At 31.9% G+C, this 22,222-nt stretch overlaps 1 protein-coding gene across 4 annotated transcripts in view; it reads right to left on the reverse strand.

Annotated features, from left to right (window-relative positions):
- LOC126737058 (serine-rich adhesin for platelets) overlaps positions 1-22,222 on the reverse strand; it is a 121,237-nt gene that overhangs the window by 18,024 nt on the left and 80,991 nt on the right. For 2 of the 4 annotated variants that reach the window (XM_050441749.1, XM_050441746.1), the window contains exons 4-6: positions 18,997-19,178; positions 7,057-7,131; positions 127-201 (exon numbers count right to left, since the gene is read on the reverse strand). In XM_050441749.1, coding sequence (XP_050297706.1) covers positions 127-201; positions 7,057-7,131; positions 18,997-19,178 — 332 coding nt within the window. The remainder of the gene's footprint in view (positions 1-126; positions 202-7,056; positions 7,132-18,996; positions 19,179-22,222) is intronic. The other 2 variants (XM_050441747.1, XM_050441750.1) reach the window with 1 other exon arrangement.

The following is a 22,222-nucleotide window of genomic DNA, read 5'->3' on the forward strand; positions in this document are numbered from 1 at the left end:
TTTTTCTAGTGTTAGTTAAGCTACACAAAAACAACGTGCTAATTTCATAGACTAATAGAATAGAGGTATCTATAAAGCAATAGTGACATGCACATGGGCAACGAAAAAAAAAGAAGCGGTTCTAACCTGAGATGGAGTGGCGCCTTTTTCCGGTGCCTCTCTGTAGAAGGTGGTGGTAAATACTCATCGCTACGCCACTGACTGTAAGCCCCATGCACAAAATTAATTATATACAATATTTGGTTTTTATTTACGACAATGGTTTTATTTTGTTCATTTAATAATAAAATGAGGGTTGAAATAATTTTAAAACAATACAGTTATGGGTGTTGATTAAGTATCTACAATAAATTTGATAGAAGGTTCTTTAAGTCATTTTTAGACAAGAGGAGAAAAGTTAAATTAAACATGTATTTATAACGGTTTTGTTTATGAGATACAGGGAATTAAACTTTAATGGGTTTTAACTAGGTTTTGGTAAATATCTTAAACATCCTTTATGCGATTTTGTTCTAATTTGGAGTAATTAAAACAAAATTAGCCTAGTTTAATTAAATTTTTTAAGTTCCGAGCGATGCCTAAGCCGATATTTTCGAATAGAAAAATGCACGCCACTGACTTGTGGATTTTTTTACTTTTTTTGAATAACACATCTCTAATTTTTTTTGTATCTTGTTTAGATTCCGAAAAAAAGTAAATGCACTTAGTTTCATATCCCTAGGTCTAACAAAAAACATGAGAAAGTTTTTTTTCTCGGAAATAATTTTTTTTATTAACTATTAAAGAGGATTTCATAAAGGACTGGGTTTCAGATATTTTTATTTGCTACTATTTTTATCTCAAACTTTTTTTTTGTTATTCCGTATTTATTTTATGGGGAAATTCAGTGCTTTACTCAGTGCTTCAGTAAAATTTTAACAATGGAGCACCATACAGTCGAACATATTTACATTATTAAAAAATATTTTCAAAATAGATATTGGGTGCGAGCCACATATCGACGAATTCATCATTACATTTGGTGTACGCAATTCTCCCTCAGAAGTAGCAAATAGAGTTCGAAACTACCGGATCCTTGTAAGATATCAAAATAAAAGTACAGGAACGTCCAGTTGGTTCGGTTGAGAATACTAAAGCTGTTCTGAAAGTAAGGCTGAAAATTCACAAATGTCTGTTGGTTCAACGTGGTAAATTCTAAAAAAAAAAGGAAGTCGAAAAATAGATCTCTACAAGATTCAACTTACACATGAGCTAAAGCCAACCGATCACGAACAATGTCGTACTTTTTGCAATTGGATCCTAGAGAGGAAAACAGAGGAGTAACGGTACTCATATTTATTTGAACGGTTTCGTTAAAAATCCGTGGCCAATCCACGAAAATCTAATGCATGCTCAACGTGTCACAGTTTGTTGCGTTTTTTGGGTTAAGTGTATGTTGAATTTATGATTGGATCATATTTTTTTTATGATTTATTATATTTTTTTACAGTAAGCGGAGAGTGATACCGAATTGATGATTTTTTATGGAATGAAGTAATGGATATGAATTTAGAGAATAAGTATGTAGTACCAACAAGAAGAAGGATTCTGCGCTGTTGGAAAATTCGTGGTGGCCATTTGGCAGATAATTTGTTAAAAACAAGTTTTACTAAATTGAGTGTTGGAAATGGCCCCCTTTGGCCTCATTACAATCGTCATTGAATTACGCACTGTCCCGGAAATACTTTTACTATTTTTTATTATGTCACATAAATGAATTATTCTATTTCGTAGAACCTCTTCATTTTCAATAGGAGTCTTGTATACCAACGCTTTAAGGTATGCTCAGAAAAAATAATCTGAATTTTAAAGAATTCATATCGGGCGAGCGAGGAACCAGAGTTTTGGGCCTGCTCTCTCAATCCAGCGATTATCATAATTTACATCCAAAAATTGCCAGACTATTATACCAAACTGTGATGGAGCCCGTGGTGCATGTACCAAATCAGAAATCATTCTATAACTGAAAATTCGTATAAAAATCCAGATAAGACAAATTCCAAAAACCTTTGATATTCTTCTCCATTAGGTCTGGGTGGAAAAAAAAATTGGCCTAATAAAATAGTCACCGCTAATTTCAACGCAGACATTGAAAGAAAACTGTTCTTTGAAAATTATTTTCTATTAAGGCCCGTGGAATATTTTTGGCTCATATGTGATTGTTTTGATAATTGAATTTCGTTAAAAACAAGCTTCATCTGTAAACAATATTTGATTTAGGAAACCTGGGCTTCTTCTTATTTTACTTTGTAACGAATCCAAAAAAGCTAGTCTCTAGGAAATAGAGTGTACGTATACGAGACGTTGCATACGATAAGGCTATAGCTGCTGGCCTAATAAAATCTGCCTAACAGCGACATAGTTAATATTCAATCCTTCAGATATTATTCGAGTGCTGATATTAGAATCTTCATTTCATTTAAAACAGCTTTTTCAATTTGAAGTGTACATCCAACTATTATCCAAACCATGACAACCGTCGATCTTTTAAAGTTATCTGTTTCAGGAAGTCGAGCATGGAGACGGACAAAAGTTATTTCATTAGTTATTACATGCTGAGGAAATATTTTTCCATAAATGCGTCTTGCAGCTTGAAGCATTGGTGTTTCCATGATTCCATGACAAAAATGAATATATTTGCTATTTCACTAGTAGTAAGTTGAACCATTGTAGACAAAAAATAACCCGAAATATAACAATATATTACAAAAATGACAATTAACAATAAGAATAACTATCAACTACTACTGTTTACTAAATGTTGTAATTATTTTCCAAGGCGACTCTTCATTATTATCTACTAGGTATTACTACGTATTCCTTAATTATGTAAGTGAAAACCGTTAGTTTAGGCGAAACTTTTTCCACCATGTTTCTGGTGTGGCTTAGACATATGCAAGTAAGTGCATTTTATTTTCTTCTCGAAAACTAAGCAATATACGAAAAAAATTTAAGAGACAAAAAAACTGTATTTTTATTTGGTTTATTCAAAAATAATAAAAATAGCCATAAAAATCAGTGCGGTGTATTTTTCTAGTCTAAAATAGTCGTTTAGGTAACGCTAACGACTCCACTGACCTTAACAAATGTAATTAAATTAGAAGTAAATCATCACTTTACTGGTATAAATTACACCGCCAAATTACAACAAAATTAGGTAAAAGATATTTATGATATTAAAATTAAGAATCCCAGTGTCCAAACTTTAATAGCACATTTTGTATTCAGAACAAGCCTTAAAATTTTCTTTAAAAAGAAAAATATTACTGGAGATGAGATGCATCGTATCGATGATTCTGAGGCAGAAACGCACAATTCACTGTCACTAACGATTGCTTCATTGATGAACTCCATACATTGAAAAATGCACCAAAGCAAAATCGGTGGAATATATGAAGGATTATTAGTATAATTTTACTGAAGCCAGTGGAATTATGAAGAATTACTAGATGTTTTGGATATGTTATAATAGGATCGAAATCATGTTGGATCACTAGAATTTCACTAGGAGTTCCCACAGGTTAAAAGGAATTAAGCAAAACCTTGTTCCAAGGATCGTTCCATGTCCTTGGCATGCTGTAAAGCGTAAATAGATTCTAAGGCTCTGACATGAATAAAAGTTGACATAAGGATCTAGATGTATGTAGCTGTCCTTAGGGTTATCAGAGGCCAAAGAACTTGAAAATGGTTCAATCATATTGGTTTTACGTCTTGGACTAAGTCTAAAAAGTTTGCGCTTATTTTATCCTTCTCTGAATTAAGAAAATACTTTTCTTACAGAATACTCAAACTTCTCAGATGAAATTCTAAGTAGAGCTGATTTTCTTCTAAAAGGCAATGTAGAAAACCTAGGGTTTGATCTCAAAAAACAATTCATTAGTTAATGGCTTTTATCGATTAGAACTACTGACAGAGCTAAAAGTTCATTTAAGAATCTTGATGGATTTTTGAAGCTTATCAAAGTTATCAGAAGCAAAAGAACTTAAAAATATCAATCAGTCACCTTGGTTTTACGTCTGTAGATTAGGCGTAAATATGTTAGCTTGTCACATCTTATTCTTAATGGAATAAAGAGTTTTCTGGAGAAATTCTGGAAGAACTAAGAACTTCAGCTCGCATTCTTGGGCATGGATGTCATTCTGAGCCCTAAAAAAAGGACTGATTATATAATGAATTATGTCCATTGGAAGTACTGATATGAACCAGAAGTTTACGTAAGGATTCTGATTGATTTCTGATTGAGTCTCACAAATAGTTAGAAGAGGCCAAAAAAACTCGTAAACTAGATGTAAAAAGCTTTTCATATCCTTAAAGGAAACAAAAAATTTCCATGCAGAACACATATGGATTCTATTTTTTTTAGATAATAACAATGCAAAGAATTAGACGATTTTAGAAATAATCATTGCTTTCTAAAAAAGCAGTGGCATACCATTTTTTCTTCAGAAATATTTACTTAAAAATCCCATAGGGAGACCACTAAAATAAAATTTAAAAAATCTTCAGATCAAGAAATTCCTTTTATTTTACAACAAAGCCGTGCACCAAATATCATAATCCTGTATCTTGTCTGTTCTAAAGAGATCTAAGAGTTATGAAATTCTGAAGTCTTATTCTGAATACAGAATGCGCTGTTAAAGTTTGAATACTGCAATGTGAGACAACTTGTATATTACTCAAATGCCTTTGAAAAAGTAAATTAGCCGCTTCTTGTAAGCAAATTAAGAGTATTTGTGAACTAAAGAAGTTTAGCTTAGTTTTGTGAATTATAGGAGCTTTAAATTAGCACGAGAGCTCTTTGGTTGGTCGAATGTCGTATATTAGAATTAAATACTTAAATACTTTGTTTTGAAAGAGCTCCGTGTTCCCCTGGTGTATCCGCCAGGGATCTACTGCGGTGCGAAATGCGCAATATATTTTAACAAAGGACTTAATGTATTATTTAAGGAGAGTGACAATCTTATATAACTTTTAAAGGTTTACACTCCTCGGTATTATCAACGTCTTCTCTATTATTCTTATATTTGCAGATGACTTCATTTTTGGGGGTATTAATTCCATTGACAATGTTATTATATTACAGAGAGAGAACAAATTGCTGAGTACTAAGTCAAATGAATTTCTACTTGATAATATCGTGTCCCAATTACGAGGTTTATACATAATACACACATCAAATTGGTCTAGGTGACAAAGAAAATTAAATAAAAAATTTAAAAATATTGAAATTAATCACGTTTATATTCAATTTGGAAATACTACTGAATATTAATTGATCAAAAATACAAAAATTCATTATAGTATACTGGAGCATTAATAATGTATGATAATGAAAACTTAATAGAAACCAAAAAGTCCTTGAAAACAGCTCTATATTTATTAGACATGCTCTGAATTAATGTGTCAATGTCGTTTTTCTCTGAATTAATGTGTCAATTTGTAGCCATTGCTCCTGCATACCTTACTTCCTTTATCTAAAATACTATTCCTTCATTCAAAACACACCTTTTTAACATATCTCAAATGTGCTCCATAGGATTTAAGACAGGGTATTACGCAGGCCATACTTTAATATTGTGCTGCTCCAAAAAGTTTTCAGCGGTTCTTGCAACATGTGGATATGTATTGTCGTGCATAAGTACAAAATGATTACCAAATTCATAGTAGAAAAATGGCTTCCCGCGTCTTTTTTAAATTTTTTTAACGCGATCTTCAATAGCAAGCAGCAATCTAAAGTTCAAAAATCTACCGAAACTGCAGCACAAACCATCAAAGTTCGGTCTTGGTACCTGTCAACTCATTTAATGGTTTACAAGCATGATAAGTTGCCAGGTATTCGCTAGACTCTCAGTCTTTTTGAATTGGGATTGCATTCTAAGGTTCTAACGGCCCAACCTAGTCTCCTTGCATGATTTCCATGGGATCGTCCGGGATCTAACACGACGTCTGGCATAAAGATTGTTTTCATGTAACCTATTCCTTATTAGTTGAGCAGTGATACTAACGCGATCAACATTTGGCATTAACATTCGGACTTCGTAATATCTGAAGGTGAATAAACCTATCATCTATAAGTTCTGATATTTTAGTTGGATCAGTATGTCTTCCTCTTACATCACCAGTCTTTTAAAATCTGTCAAAACCTTACTGAAATACTCTTGGTAGAATTTACAGCTTCTGTGTTTTACGATCAAAATGTTGCCTTTCCGCATGAGATCAAAAATTAAAATGAGTATATTTTTCAGTTTACTAAATACACCTTGAAGAATTTAAATTATTTATTAATTATTAACAAGAATAACTTAATATGATGATTGTGATAAGGTCTGTCTAACAAATACTAAACACACTAATTCTTAGAAATATTTTTTTTTTCTTATCCATTCTGATGTATGTATATGGTAAAAGTAGAAAAATTATATTTTTAAATAATTTACTCACAACATTCATTTTGGTTGTGGTTTTCTGTATCATTATTGCTAGGTAGCTAATAAAAACTACTTTAACAACTCAGCCCTCTCAACCCAAAGTTACATTTAATACCTTTAAGAAGTTGAAAAGAGCAACAGCCATGTTTTCTTTGCAGAAGAATTTTCAAATCACCAAAGATTAAATGTGTTAAAGAAGTTTAGATTATTATTGTAGGAAAGGAAAGTAATTTTTTACTTAGTTTGCAAAATATAAAATTGTATTTTGTTAGTAACACACACTTTGAGCAACTCACACACTAAAAAAATTAGTAACTTAAACCTTAAAAGAAGGTCTTTAGATTTTCCAAAGAAATACATACAAAAAGTTTGTACCTAAACTCATTAAATTTATGTTTTTACATGCAGTCTTGAAAATTCAAAGTAATTGAATACTAAATACATACATATGTATATGTACGTACTTTTTATTTAGCAATTGATTACTGAGAAATAAACTGTATTTTTTAAATATATTATGTATTGACCAAAAAGAATTTAATGAATTTTTGTACAAACTGCACTATAAAATTAGAAAATAATTTAATACCAGTATTGGCAGCACTCGTACCAGAGGACTGGGACGCTTTTGAATTGGGTGTTATGGTACTTTCTGATGATGATTCTGAAATAAAAAAGACAAACTTAATTTTATGAGGACATGTATATAAAATTCGAATAAATATTCGTGATATTACTTTCATAGGAGTGATTTTAATAAGAGAAAACTTGTTTTAGGAAAAAAATGCTAAAAGTGGATGGTAAACGGGGAAACATTGTTACAACCCGTTGATCCCCCTAACCCAGATCGATATCTGCTCGATTTAGGTCAGACAGGCTGCAGGAATATATACGGGCTCCAACGTTTCATTGCAACGTAGTATGGAATTTGGGGCACTACAGCGGCCGCCATTACTGGCACGAGGGTGAGAAGAGGAGTAAAGGGAAGCCCTTTTACGCCCTGGTTTACAGCCAGACCCCTCTCCACCCCACCGCGTGTCCCCGTTTTACTTGTGACCCCGACGGTGTTGTGTCTGTGTGGGTTTGTTTATATTGAGGTGATTTCGAGAAAATTGCTTCGGTAGTAAAATAACATGCAACATTTCGGTCAAATTTATTAAAGAATCATATTTCTTTATGGTTATATTACTGTTCGTGTAGCCCTATTTACTAGAGTAAAATGAAGCACACCTGAACTCCAAATGGCTACTCTTCAGTTACTTTGAATTTTGCATCTAGGTTACCATCTGATTTTTCTAATTTTTTACGATTTAATTATAGTATAATTTCCATTATTTGTATATTTTATTTTTTGTTTTGGCAATTGGTTTGACGGATAGAAAATAGATATGAGAGAGAGAGAGAGAGCTAACGCTTTTTGCATGAACTCTATAACAAAGGCCCAACTAAAGATCTACGGACAAAATTAAAAGAATTTGAAAAAAAAAAGACAAATTACAACTATAAACTTCTAAACAAGAAGCTTTCACTACATTCATCTTAAACTCCAATAACCCGATCAATTCCTGGAAGGCCATTAATTAGGCATTATTTTAGACATTCAAATTCGAACTCGAGAACGATGAAACTGTTACTGCCAATCATTTGAACACTTCCTTTCCAGGTGGCTAGCCAGATTCTGGCAGATTGCAGCCTGCGGTGGTGATAAATCATAGGCAGTTTCTGAGGCAGAATATTCCAGATTGTTTTAAATTTAGCTTTCAACAAGTAAGCTGGGTACAAATGAGGGATGCTCTAGTTTTTTTTTTGTAAATAAACCAAGTAGAGACATATACGGTATCAATGTAACCAGTATAAAAAAAGCTATTAAATCAGCTTATTAGATAAGATAATAATCAACAATCCTTGGAGAATATATGAGAGTACCTGCTTGGCGCCTTTGATAAGAAGCACTTTAAGCTGGAGTGTTTTGTGATCTCTCAAAAGCATTAGACTGTGTAAATGGAATTAGCTTGAATTTGATGCAGAGTCATCTCACGGTCCGCAAGTAGCAGAAAGTACATAACAATGTACTGGGGACTCGTTTTTAATTTACATTGATGACGTTAAATATGTCTCTTTTGCAGTTTGCTGATGATCCTACCCTGGTAAAATAGAGTCGTCACATTAAGGAATTGATGGTGTCAGTGCAAAGGGAAACTGGTAGGCTGACGAAGTGGTTCATAAGTGATGAGGTTGTCTTTAAACCAAAATAAAACAGTTCATATAACTTTTGGACTAAAAGCTATTCTAGAGGGTAATCAGAATGCGACAAAATTATTGCCTGGATCCTGTGCTGTGGTGTGACAAACATATCGACTATATGTCAGCCAGGCCTACAAAGCATATTTTTCTTTTACGTAGCCTAGTTATGGTTTTTCCTTTCTCCGCTTTGCTCCAGGTCTTTTATGCGATCTACCAATCAGTTATCCTGTATGGCATTTTTGCATGAGATCATTCCAGTCTGTCGGTTTGTAGTTTTGCTCTCCAGAGATGGGCTGGGTGTAACATAAGGACGGTAGGAGAAGTTTTGCTGAGCTTGGAGTGGTCGCAGTGTCGTCGAGGTATATTTTTGAAAGCGTTCTCTTTGCCTATAGAAATGTAGCTCGGAATACTACAAACAATCATTACCATCACTACACCACTAGAGTTGACTTCTTGAGATTAAAGAGAATTAATTTGCCCGTAAACTATTACTGTTCACTTTTTTACAACAATTTACCCGAACATACAAAGACCTCGGCACTACCAGGTTATAACAATGCTATAAAAAAATATTTGCTGAAATATGCTTTTTATAGCAATGAGAAGTTTTTGTTGTCCGATTTCTCCATTTAAAATTGATAACGATGAGAGCTACCCATGTTTTACTCTCCAATATCGTTAATTGTTCAAATTTCTGTTTTTAACTAGTAATTACATTAATGTAGTATACTAGATTTTTTAGGAAATTTAAATTTTGTATACATTGTCAAACTTTTAGGGTAATTTGTTAGGTTTCTCAGGCATTTAGAATTATATGTTTTTCTTATTTATAAATAATGTGTAGGTTATTAGGTTTAATTTGGTATTTATGATGGTGACATGAGGAATATAATCAATAAGGAATAGATCAAATACTCGAAATATAATTTCAGGAGACACTGAAAGGTGTACACCCAATACAGAATATTTTACAAAAAACAAATATCCTTGTTCAACTTTTTCAAAACAATTAAATATTTCTCAATAACAATTATTTATATGTACACACCTATATAATGAATTCGAGTGTCCAATAAGTATGGTTAGTTTTAAAATCGAAGAATTTGAAAAAATATGATTTCCTACTCATTTAATCCTGTTACATTCTTTCCTTATGCCTTAGTATACAATCAAAAAGAGCCTTTGCTTTTTAAGAAAGTTCTGCTTAAAAGTTATATAAAGTATATATTATGTTACAATATTAATTTATTCGCCCCTTCATGATCAAAAGCCGATCTCCCTATTATAAATTTATGTTTTTCTACTATGGCTATTTAATGTATTCAAATACCCACGCACTAGGGGTTGTTTATCCTTGTTCTAACAAAAATATGCGTCATCAAGCAAATAAGGGCTGACGGTGGCTCGTGGAAGGACGTGGGAAGGAAGCCCTTTTCCTTTTTGTTTGATAATTTCGAAAATCAATGACACACTTTATTGAACAGCATGTAAAATGATCTTTTTTGTAAATTGGAAAATTGGAAATATTCATGTATAAAAAAAGAAGACACGTGTAACACACATAATCGTATTACTACCGAAGAAAACTTATAAAATGAAACATATTAAATTACTTTACGCACTAGTTAGAAATAAAGTATTAAATGTCAAGAGATACAGCAAAACATCAAAATACTTTGAACGCCCCAATAAGGCTATACCAGTTAAGCTACACATTCTTATGCACTTGTGTATATAATTAATATGGTTTCCATTAAATATATAGTTTCCTTCATCAATAATCTATTTTGCGATTTCTTTTATCATCAAAGATGTCACTGGCGGAGCATTTCAGGAGCAACTGTGATAAATAAAGCAGTTTCAAGCCGTGAAACTTGATTGCTTTCGATGGAATTCAATTTAAAAAATGTGAAGCTAGCCTGTGATGAGTTGTCAGCAAATACAATTAAAGACAGAACGCAGTATATTGCGGTTCAGAGAAAATAAAGTGACCTCGAACTTCTATATTTTTTTTTGATTGATTTATAGAGGTTTAAAACCCTACAAAGACTCGGATAAAAAATAGGTTATTTGGTTACTGGCAAGCGATTGGACCCTAGTCAAAAAAATATACAGCTGTACAGCAATATAAGAGTTATATAGTTGAAGGCATGACAAATTTCACAGTAGGATTCTTTAAATGTTAATTTTTACGAAGATCTTTTTTCCCCACAAAAATTTATTAATTATAGGTTAAGCTATACCCCGAAAATACACGTATAACTTTTATAGGGTTCTACTATAAGGTATATATGAACATAAATTTATTTTAGCGAAATTTTCTGTCAGAGAAATTTTAAATATCATGAAGAGGGTCAGTGTACGGTAAAGAGTTAAAGTTAAGACATAAAAAAATATATTTTTTTAAAACTGCTTAAGGCGTTTCACCAGCCAGATTAAACGGATTTACTAAGAAAATCTCAAAAAACCCAAGTAAAAGCTGTAAAATAGATGAAACGGGAATAACTGCAATACCAAACAAACACAGTAAAGTGATAAACCTAAAATGAAAAATTGGACAGGTGCGTTTACAACATCAGAATGAGGTTCTTTTGTAATAGTCGTTTTATGTATGGACATTTTATACTTCTAATGAAGATTTTGCCTAGAAAAAAACTTAGTAATCCAAAAATCTCATCAATTATTCTCTAAGAGACCAACATACAAAATTGACGAAAAACAAAGAAAAACACAAAGTCACGGTCTCACAACATGTAATTAAACGGGCTACACGTGTTTCGCTCTAGTTAGAGTATCATCAGGCCTAAAATAAAAATACTACTTAAACAAATCTAAAAACTTACATAAAACAATAAAAAACCTTTAGAAGCCATCCACACACTTCACAGTACATAAATAAACAAAAAAATTTTTAAGGTTATAATTGTACAAAGCAAAAAAATAAAAAATAAAAAGTGGAACGCAACAACATAGACTCAACGAGAATCGAACCCGGTACAACAAGGTTATAAGTATAAGTGTAAAACCTATCGGCTATACGGACCTAATGCTAAAACAACTTAACACGTTAGCCAATGTAAATTGAAGAAAGTGATTACAAGGAGAATGTTAAACGATACTTAGCTAAATTAAATTGTTAAAAATTAAATTAGGTTCAAAAGTAAACACGTCATTCACACACACGAGAACAGGACTCTTTTTAGCTTTTGTAATTTCCATTTTCTCCAGAAGGTCAAGCTTCTTACCTTTAGGGCATTCATGAAGCATTTCAGCTCCCACCCCCGGAGAAAAATTATGAGTAGAGGCCAGCAAATGATTCGCAAATGCTGATTTGGTATCACTGACATTGGTATTATTAAATTTTTCAAAAAGCGCTACGTTTTCTTTAATGCGTGTAGAGATTGTTCTTTCAGACTGGCCAAATGTATACTGCGTTGCAATCGTCACATTTTAAAGAGTAAACTCCCGATTTAGAAAGGATGCCTGCCTTGTCCACTCTACTGACTAATTGGTTCTTTAAATTATTGACTGTCTTAAACGCGATTTTTACATTTAGGGATTTAAAGAATCTTCTAAAATCTAAATTTACGGAGATAGAACCAAAAAAGGTCAAGGATCTAAAGGAACTTATTGAGTCGTTATTATGAACAATATTGTAGGTCAATTTATATTTATTTAAAAATTTTTGATAAATTTTGTCTATTAAATGAAGGGGAAATCCGTTGTTGAGAGCAATATGTTTTATAATATTCAATTCTTTAGCGAAAGCTTCTTTTGACAAGGGGATATTAAACAATCTATAGAAAAATGAATTAAAGGAGGCAAATTTATATGAGTAGGGAGAATTTGAAGAGTACTGAATTACATTATCGGTAGTAGTGGGCTTACGATATATTTCAAAAATAAGTTTATTGTTGCATTTCTTAACTAAGGTCAAGAAAAGACAAACAACCATCTTTTTCTTCTTCGATTGTGAATGAAATGTTAGGGTGTAAGGAATTTATGAAACTAAGAAAATTCGGTAGATCTTCTTCCCTGCCATTCCAGATTATAAAAATGTCATCCACATACCTCTTATATATCGTGAGGCAATCTCTAAACCTACCCTCAACTATATCTTCTAGATGACTCATGAAATTCTCGCTTAGCAGATGGGAAAGACAAGAACCCATAGCCAAACCTGAGACCTGCCTGAAAATTTTATTGTCAAACTGGAAAAAATTTTGGTTGATCACTATATCGAGTAAGTCTAAAAGACCCTCGAAATGACTATACGACTAAGAGATGTTTTTAATAGGAGAGTTCTATTTAATAGATATTTTTAGAGTTGTTTTTAATAGGGAGGGATGCTGGGAAAAAATTTTTTACATCTAAGGAAATAAGTTTAGAACCATGAGGGATAATAAGATTTTTCAAATTGTTGGTTAGATCAACAGAATTTTTAGTCGAATAAATACTTTTAAAGTTGGTCACCTCCCTGAGAACATTATTCAACCAAGAGGAAAGATTATAGTATGGGGAGTTAACAAAGGAAACCACTGGTCTGGTGGGCAAATTGGTCTTATGGATTTTGGGGAGACCATAAAGGATCGGAGTTCTAGGATTCATAGGATACAGTTTTTCTTTTTTAGTGTTAAAGAAATCGAGAGTTAAGCTACATCTGTCCAATGTTTGTTTAACTTTCGTAAAATACGAATTGGTGGGGTCTCTATTAACTGTAATGAAATCCTCCGAGTCCAGAAAATCCAGAATCTTTTGAATATTGTCAGTCTTGTTTAGAATGACTAAGCAATTACTCTTGTCTGTTTTTGACAATATCAAATCGTTACTCTTTATTTTATTTTTTAGCGAAATTGCTTTGTACAATTATAACCTTAAAATTTTTGTTTATTTATGTACTGTGAAGTGTGTGGATGGCTTCTAAAGGTTTTTTATTGTTTTATGTAAGTTTTTAGTTTTGTTTAAGTAGTATTTTTATTTTAGGCCTGATGATGCTCTAACTACAGCGAAACACGTGTAGCCCGTTTAATTACATGTTGTGAGACCGTGACTTTGTATTTTTCTTTGTTTTTCGTTAAAAACTTAGTAAGTAAATTAAATCTTCTGGATAAAGTCCTCCCGGATCAAGAAGAAAATATCACGGTTTCGGATAGAGTGACTCACATTAATTTATCCAATAGTTGGATCAATTTATTTCTTATGCCAAACCACGGCACTATACACATGGTCGAAATTCGGAAAGAACTAACAAGGCGCAAAAAGATAACAGTTTAACATATTTACCTCCATACTCCAGGCACAAGTTCCAATCTTTAGATGTTAGTGTTATATGCTTTTATAGGACGCATAAAAACATATTATTGTCAATAGATTAAAAACTGGTTAAACGTAAATAACCAGGATGAATAACTTCACCATATCAGATTGTTGTATTAGGCTTGTTAGGCAAAGCATGCATAAGAAGTGCATTATTTGAAATAGCTGTAAAAAGCTTTCTTAAGTGTGATATTATGCTCTTAGATATGTGATATGTGATATGTGATATTATGCTCTTAGAAAGCCATAATTTTTCAAATCACGAAAAATTGGAAACACCTTTTGGTCAAAACAAACGCCCAATAGAAAAATCCTGAGGTATCAACTGATACAATATCTATTGCAAAAAAACCGAAAGTAGTTGTTAAGCCTTATCCCATCCAAAGAAGGTCTGTCTTCTTCTGTCTGTGGTCTGCCTTTCCAGAATTAAAAGAAAACGCTGATGACATAGCATTAGTAAGTGGTTAAAAAATAAATAGTTAAATCTGGCTTTTACTAAGTAATCCTAAAAAAATATCAATATGGCAAAGTCTAACAAATTTTGCTATTGTAATTAAACATCACATTGGATGAGAAAATTGGTTTCCTTTACTATTATCATAGTATAGATCTATGAGACCCTTAACAATAATTTTAATAATTTATGAGACAAAACTACATACTTTCAAAATTGCACCAAAATTAGCCTTAAGATTCACAAAGATAATTATATTTAGAGTTACAGCGAGGTGATAATAGAAACATGACATACATTACATTTTGTGTTTGTAGGAAACTGACTTTTCAAGAATCTCAAACTTAATCAAATATTTAAAAAGAGACTAAATCTTTCATTAAAATCGAAATTAGAATTATTTTCATGAAGTAAAGGGCGGAACAAGTGGATACAGTGTCACATCAGGATGCGCTGAGGTATAACAAATCGACATGACTTATCGGTTGTTGACTTTGTACTTTATCATATATAATATATTTTTTTTCCAATTTATGTGAAGCTTTTTTTTAAGTATTTCGCCCAATAAAGTATTATAATTACCAGTTGTTTTACTTAGCAAATTGCTTCCTTATAGTAGATTTCCTATTTTTCTTTTTAGATTGACAAACTAGGATTTTTTTGTTAAACATCAAATTTGTCTCTATACATTTTTAAATTCATATAGTGTCCATCCTAAGTGATAATTTATGCTTGCATTACGATTTTCCGAAACTTTTTGGAAACTAAGGAAATAAAGGAACTTTTTGGAAAAATTTTACATAAAAAATAAACTTTAGGCACTTTTTAGGCACAGTAGTAAAAAGAGATTGTTATTTATAAAAACGTTATAGTGTAATATTATGTATTGGAGGAACATAATAGGCCGATTTTTCAATGTGTTAGAAATCGTCTATTTACAACAAACCAATCAATAACAATGTAATAACGGAGTATCGCGTAGCATAGTGTCATTATTGTATAAACGTGTCCTAATGGTTTTATATTAAATGACCTGCCACGTGCGGCTATTATGACGTCAATCGAAATGCTTCGTCAGCATCTGTCTGGTATGTGGCATTTTTGCAGTACAAACATACACAATTACCGCGAATTTCATCATTTCAGTTTTCAAGACATAGGAATATGTTTTTGCACGGATTTGGCATATTTTTTTGAACGTTAATTGAAAACTGGTTTATTTTTTATAATAAAATATACTACTTTTTATTTCATTTTAATTTGAAAATAGAACGTTTTAAAATGTTTATATAGAAAGTCAAATGGTTTTATCAGATTGAAAAAGTTTACTACTTCTTATATTTAGTAGTAAACTTAAATTATAAAGTATACCAATATATGTATAATTGGAGAGAGGGAGAGATAGGCTCTTTACATGAGTCATTCTTCATTTAGACTTTTGGTGATGAATTACCACTCTTGGACAATTAGTTAAAATAAGTACTTTAAAGTAAGTTGACAGTATGCTTTTGAGAGAAAAACCATTATATGACCATATACAAATTCAAAATTTTCAACAGGTGCTGCCAAATGGTGCCAAAAATATTACCAAATGTTTGCATAGCTTTTATAAATTTTATAAATGTATTTATAACATATTTACTAGATTTTTCATATCAAAGAACAAAATTAAGTAGAATAATAAAACGTAGATTTTTCATTTTTTTGAAAATTACGGACGCCTTCGTATTTTCACAGAAACTAAATCACCTACTTGAATGGCAGAGAATAATTGGAGTCTATATCCTGTATGTAGTATAAATAAATCGTTATAGTAGTCGTGATTTTTTTTAAAATTTATGTCTATGAGTCATGTATGTACGTATAAAAGGTTTTTTAAAATATTCCAGTTTTCTTTTGCGAATGTTACCTATTATACTGATACATTTATATAACTCGTATAGTACAGTACTATTACTGAAAAGGAAATACTACCCTAATTTAATGTATTTATATCGATAACACTAATAGAATAAAATAACTACTGCTGTATTAAATACTTTTGGTTTATTTATATAGTTCAAGAGAATCGTAGATGAGACAAAATGTTGAAAAATTATTGGAAAAAAAGGATGTTTTTTTTTAGCACATAGAGGCAAATAATAACACAGGTTATCATTATGTAGCCCAAAATAGTACCAAAATCTAGTCAATATAACATGCAGGTTGAACAATTTAATGTAAGTTTAGTTGCTGCAAAATGAATAGCGCAGATTGCAGGCTTGAAAATGACATTACGAAGCTTCTTTGGCAGGACAAATATCACATGACAACTTTTGAGGATTGCAAATACAATTTAAGGAAAATATTTCATATTCTACCACAAAAGTGGGAAAGTATGCATGAATGAAGGTCGCTTTATTTTAAGTCTTATTATGACTTTGATCAGCAGTTAAATATAAAATGTGTAGAAAGAAAAATTTGATGGTACGATATCAATATCAGACCTGTAACTCTATTGAAACTAGAGTGAATATAAAGATCTTACACATTAATATTTAAGGATATAAAAAGCAAAACTGTAACAGGTAGGAAGAAGTGAATCTCCATCGATCATATTACTTATAAATTCTGATATGCCTCTTAGAACAACAAATTAATTATCATAGATTATTTCGGCTTATTGCAACTAGAATTTTTAATAATTCACCGGGAGAAGTCAAGCCTTTTAAGCAGAAAAAGTCCTCGATATATACCTATTACGTGTCAGCAGTTAGGACTTGTCCAGTGACACCTGTAGCCGGGGCAACGAGAAAACCAAATTAAAGAGAAACGAAAGTAAAAAAAAACATAAGGGATCATGAAGAGGAACGAACCACCAATTTCTATAATCAGCTTAATAACTTCTCTTTTTGCAGTTTTAATTTTCTGATCGAGGTTTCTTTGTTTTAAACCATATAGACTTGGATTAACATTATATCACATAGGTAGCTTATAATTCCTTAGTGTAAATGTATTTTTTCTTCGAAACCAGAGGTACTAGAGCTGATTACTCAAATAGGCTGTTCGCTCCTGTTCGTGGTGCCTTATGTTTTTATTCGTCTCTTTTTAGTATGGTTTTTTGCTCTGAAGAAGCCAAAAAGCAGGTATCACACAAAAAAGAATAAATGAATTCCTATATTTTAATTCTTTCCGTATGAAATGCTCTTTTTTGTATTAACGAATCTATTAACCAAATAGTTCGACCTTTTCATTTCTATTTTATATTACACTTATAGAAGCTGGAAATGTTCTGTTAAAAATATTTCAAATTACTGATAGAAAACTAGGAATATATTTCCTTTATAATACGCGCGTCGAAAAGCAAACTTTTAAGTATGTGACAACATTCGGTTCTTGTCTTGTAGAATACAAATTAGCCTCATGGGCAAGAATATAAAATGCCTCTTTCATCGTGAATTTTAGGATATTGCTTATATGAGGAAGTAAAAAAATAGTAAGGTTGGTAAAAGAACAAAAACAAGAAAAGATCGTCAAGAGGAAAAGCAAGCAACCAATGTATGTGATCAGATTTAGTAATTTTTTTTAAATCATCCAATTTTGAAAAAAAAGTCCACACAAAGGAAGATTCACAGGTAGAGTATAAAATATACTATCCTAGCCTACGTGATACTTCTGCCCCTACTATTTTCTAATAAGTGGAATAATTAAAAAACTAAAATTTGTTCCTAATTTATTTTACTTTACAACTGATACACTCAAGACTCAGACAGCGTCTCCTGTTACATTTTGGTTAAAAATAATGAAATCATTACTCTTAAACATTTCCTGTCCAAATAAGCTAAACTAAAAAATGTATCTATACAAGACATCCTTCAGTTCAAATTTAATAAAAAAATCATTTGTTGCCCAATAAATTATTATTATGTTATAAAAGTCTACGCGCCGTCTAGGACCAGATCTCACTAACAAAGCGGATGCCGCCCGAGCGATTTTATGCTCTTCCAAGTGACTTCAGATAAACTGTACCTGTTCTTAGTTTCATTCACAACTAAAGATCTATGAAAAGAATTTTAGTATCATGCGTTTTGTGAATGAAAAAATATGTCTTTTATATTTTACTATTAGCTTGTTATTAGTTTAAGTTAATCAAACATTTGCAGATAATTACATTTTCTGTCGAATATTACGAAGAAACAATATAAATTACGGAAAAACCTTTAAAAGGTAAACCCAATTTCCGCTATCGTTTTAATTTAATCCAAGACACATCACACCTTAACATCGTTTACAACGAACATTCATCAAGAGCGACATGTTGGTTGGCCCTCGCCCTTTTCCACGATGGAATTATGGAAGACCCGTGCGCTTTATAAGATTGTTAGGGCCAGACACGTGTGTTTGCTTAACGTAGGAAACGGTTTCAGCTATTACACGTGGGTCTTATAATATGGAAATTAGTGGAGATGTTGTAAGCTTCGACATTCCGTAGTTTTGTTAAAAAGATATGATTTTGTTTTTAATTTGGGAACTTACCTTGAGGTAATGGGTTATGCTTCGAAGAAAAAATAGGGTTGTACTTCTTGTTAAGAGGTTTGGAAGGTTCCGTAGCGCTAGCAGAACGTATTCGATGAGGTTCTTTTGATTGAAAATCCATGGGTTCTCCAGAAGCCGTTAAGTTTGCTTGGGCGAACATTTCTCTGGCTCGCTTAAAGCGACTGAAATTAAATAAGTAAATGTGTCAAGAATATTATTATAATAATGTTTAATGATTTACAATGATTATCCATTTAATAATAATGATTTATTATCAATTCAAATGGCTATAGTTTAAAGTGATTATTGTAGCAATTTTATTGTAATCTATAGTAGGCATACTACGATACTATACATCGCAATCATTTTCGAATGAAACGAAAACAAGGCCGACTATATCCTATCCATCGATGCGACGCAGAAGTTTCATCATAAATGTAAATAAACAAGTTGAATGCGTTCGATAATCACATAGACAGTATAATTACTGACTTTATTGATAAGTGAACGAAATATGGGCAACGAAAGTTTTACGCAGTATTTTAAAGGGAAATAATTGACATTAATAAAAATGTCATATGTATGATTAAATACGCCACTGGCCTTTTTTTGCTATAGCGCATAAAACCTAATCAACGTCGGGTGCGGCTGGTGGCTGGATGCAAAAATAAAGTTCTCTTTTAACGAAATAGCTGAGAGAGAAAATAGATAAAATAACAAGAACACTAAACTGTCGCCTCCTGCTCATCGACAAAACTAATTTGCCTATTTTCCTCCTTAGCAGCAAATGCTATTTTTAAAATAGCCACGGTAAATTTTAAACATTAAATTTGGCATTCAAACACCTAATTTATAAATGTTGCTCTGCTGCTTTGTTTTTTGTTAAGTTTATTTGGATGTCGTAACGTTTGTGATATTGATATAGGAAATCAGATAAAAATAAATGAAAATGAGAGTAGGTTTTCGATGAAAATGAAGGTTATTTTTAATTTATAAGTTGGCAAAATAATTCTTTAAGTTAATAATATTTTAATACACGAACTTAAAAAATATACTTGGACTGCTAATGCATATGGCCCCGATATCCAAAAATTACCAACTGCCTGGTGGCCGCCATTTTTATAGTGGTTGTGTCCTTTTGATGTTGGTCACTCTGAACATTTTTAGTGTTGCCAACAAAAAATATGTTAAATAACGGTAATGAAGTCGACGACGCTGACGTTTGATGTGTGAGTATAGCGGATTGCCTAGTTTTTGACAATTTGTAAACGACGCGACGCTTGGGTATATCGTCTGGAACAGGCGATGTATCTTTTTCCTTATTTAATACGTAAATAATGTATCACCATCTTTATTTAAAGGTATTTAGTTCAGTTTCTCAAAACCGAATTATTGTGAATTGTCTGTCTGTGTTGTTTATGATATATGGAGTTGTTGGAGTTGTTGAATAATATATGGAGTTGTTAACAGAATAATATATTTTTACTATATAAACCCCGCTAATTACAAACCCTCATAAAATCATCTATATTTTGATTTTTATAGATGGTTGTACCTGATAATGTGGAAACACTGTACATGGAAGGAAAGAAAATGAAGGTGTTTTTAACTGAATTTGTTGAGTAAATACAAGCAAAAATTTAAATGAACATCACCATTTTCGTGGTATTAGGATTTATAAGATTCAACATTATCAGAAAAATAAAACAAATATTTTAAAGTGCATGCATCTATTCCAAGTTGATTGAAACTGTCTCATTTTAGGTGAGGATTATTTTCTTTCATAAATTTTAACGAAAATCTTAAAGAAATACCAGAAAAATCACAGATCTAACGCAACTATCTTAAATTCTTACCTATACAGTATGTATAGGTATAGTATTTTTGTAAATATAACCCTTCAAAAACTTTAACTGTTTTGTTTCCCTACAGTTGGCACAACTAAAATTTGTCAGAGTTACCAACATCAAAAGGACACAATCACGCAAAATGGCGGCCCCCTAGTTGTGGTCATTTATTTTTCATTGAATTGGCAGTCCAGGTATATTTATAAGTTCGTGTTTTAATATTAAATGAGTATCCAGAGCCATTTAAGCCAGATAGTAGGGGCAATGATGACCAAAACAACAACAGGTAGAATCATTGAGATCAATGTCATTGTGCATGTGTATAAATTTCTTTTAAGATTTCGGAGCTATATGGTGAAGTGACAGCCTGTGGTTCTTTTCTTTAAAATGCTCTTGCCACACATTGCATTCGTCAGCACATCACGCATTTCGTCATCTGTGTTTTAGGGCTTACTGTAGCAGTCTTTAGCGTGAAATAGTTTTGATCTAAAAATTATCCCGAAGAGGATATTAACGGATTTCATACCAAATTGTATGATAAACCATTTTGAAAAGGCAACAATAGTACCATTCTTTGAAAATTTATATTAAGTTAAAATGTAGGCTACAATTATTTAAAATCTTAAAAACTACCTAAAACCTTAAGAATCCCCAAAATCGATTCTGATACTGTTTTCCACCTTTAATCAGACTCACGATTGTAAATTGATTATGCCATCTATGCTCGTGACCGTTCAGTGTAAAACTGTTTGCATTGCCATTGATGACGCCACCATTTACTCACTTGTTGAACACTGAATTAACCTGGTAAAGTTTTGTTTGCGACCTAAATTATTTTTTATATTTTATTGAAAGCATTCGTTACAAATTAAAAGATTTATAAGACCATGCTGAAGAACGTATATTTTTCTGTTAGGTTTCAGCTTAAATGGGAAATTAAAAGATGTTTCAATAAGAATGTAAGATTTGAATTACGCGCCATGTTTGGCACCTGAATATGATGCGACAGATCAAAAGTTGACAGGTGAGAGTTAATAAACATGGAGGACCGTGCTCCATGATTATCAAAAATTATTATCAAAATTTTAAAGGTTAAATTGCCACTATTATTAAAGTGCATCTACTGTTCGGGTGCAATAATGTTCCTAATTCATCTACTGTCAAAGAATAATCAAAAAATTTAAAAGTACTGGTTCGGTTAGTGATGTGAAAGACAAGATAGAACAAAACATCACGGCAGTTCGCAAGAGTGTGACAGAGATGTCAATTTGTCTATCTCCACCGAATTCTTACTAAAAATCCAAGTAACTCAACAATTCTTGCACGAATTTGCTCCTCGTCGTGTATGCTCATGTCCCTTAATATTCCCGATTTGGTGA

The sequence above is a fragment of the Anthonomus grandis genome, chromosome 6 (genome assembly GCF_022605725.1).
Source record: "Anthonomus grandis grandis chromosome 6, icAntGran1.3, whole genome shotgun sequence".
NCBI classification, from domain to species: domain Eukaryota; kingdom Metazoa; phylum Arthropoda; class Insecta; order Coleoptera; family Curculionidae; genus Anthonomus; species Anthonomus grandis.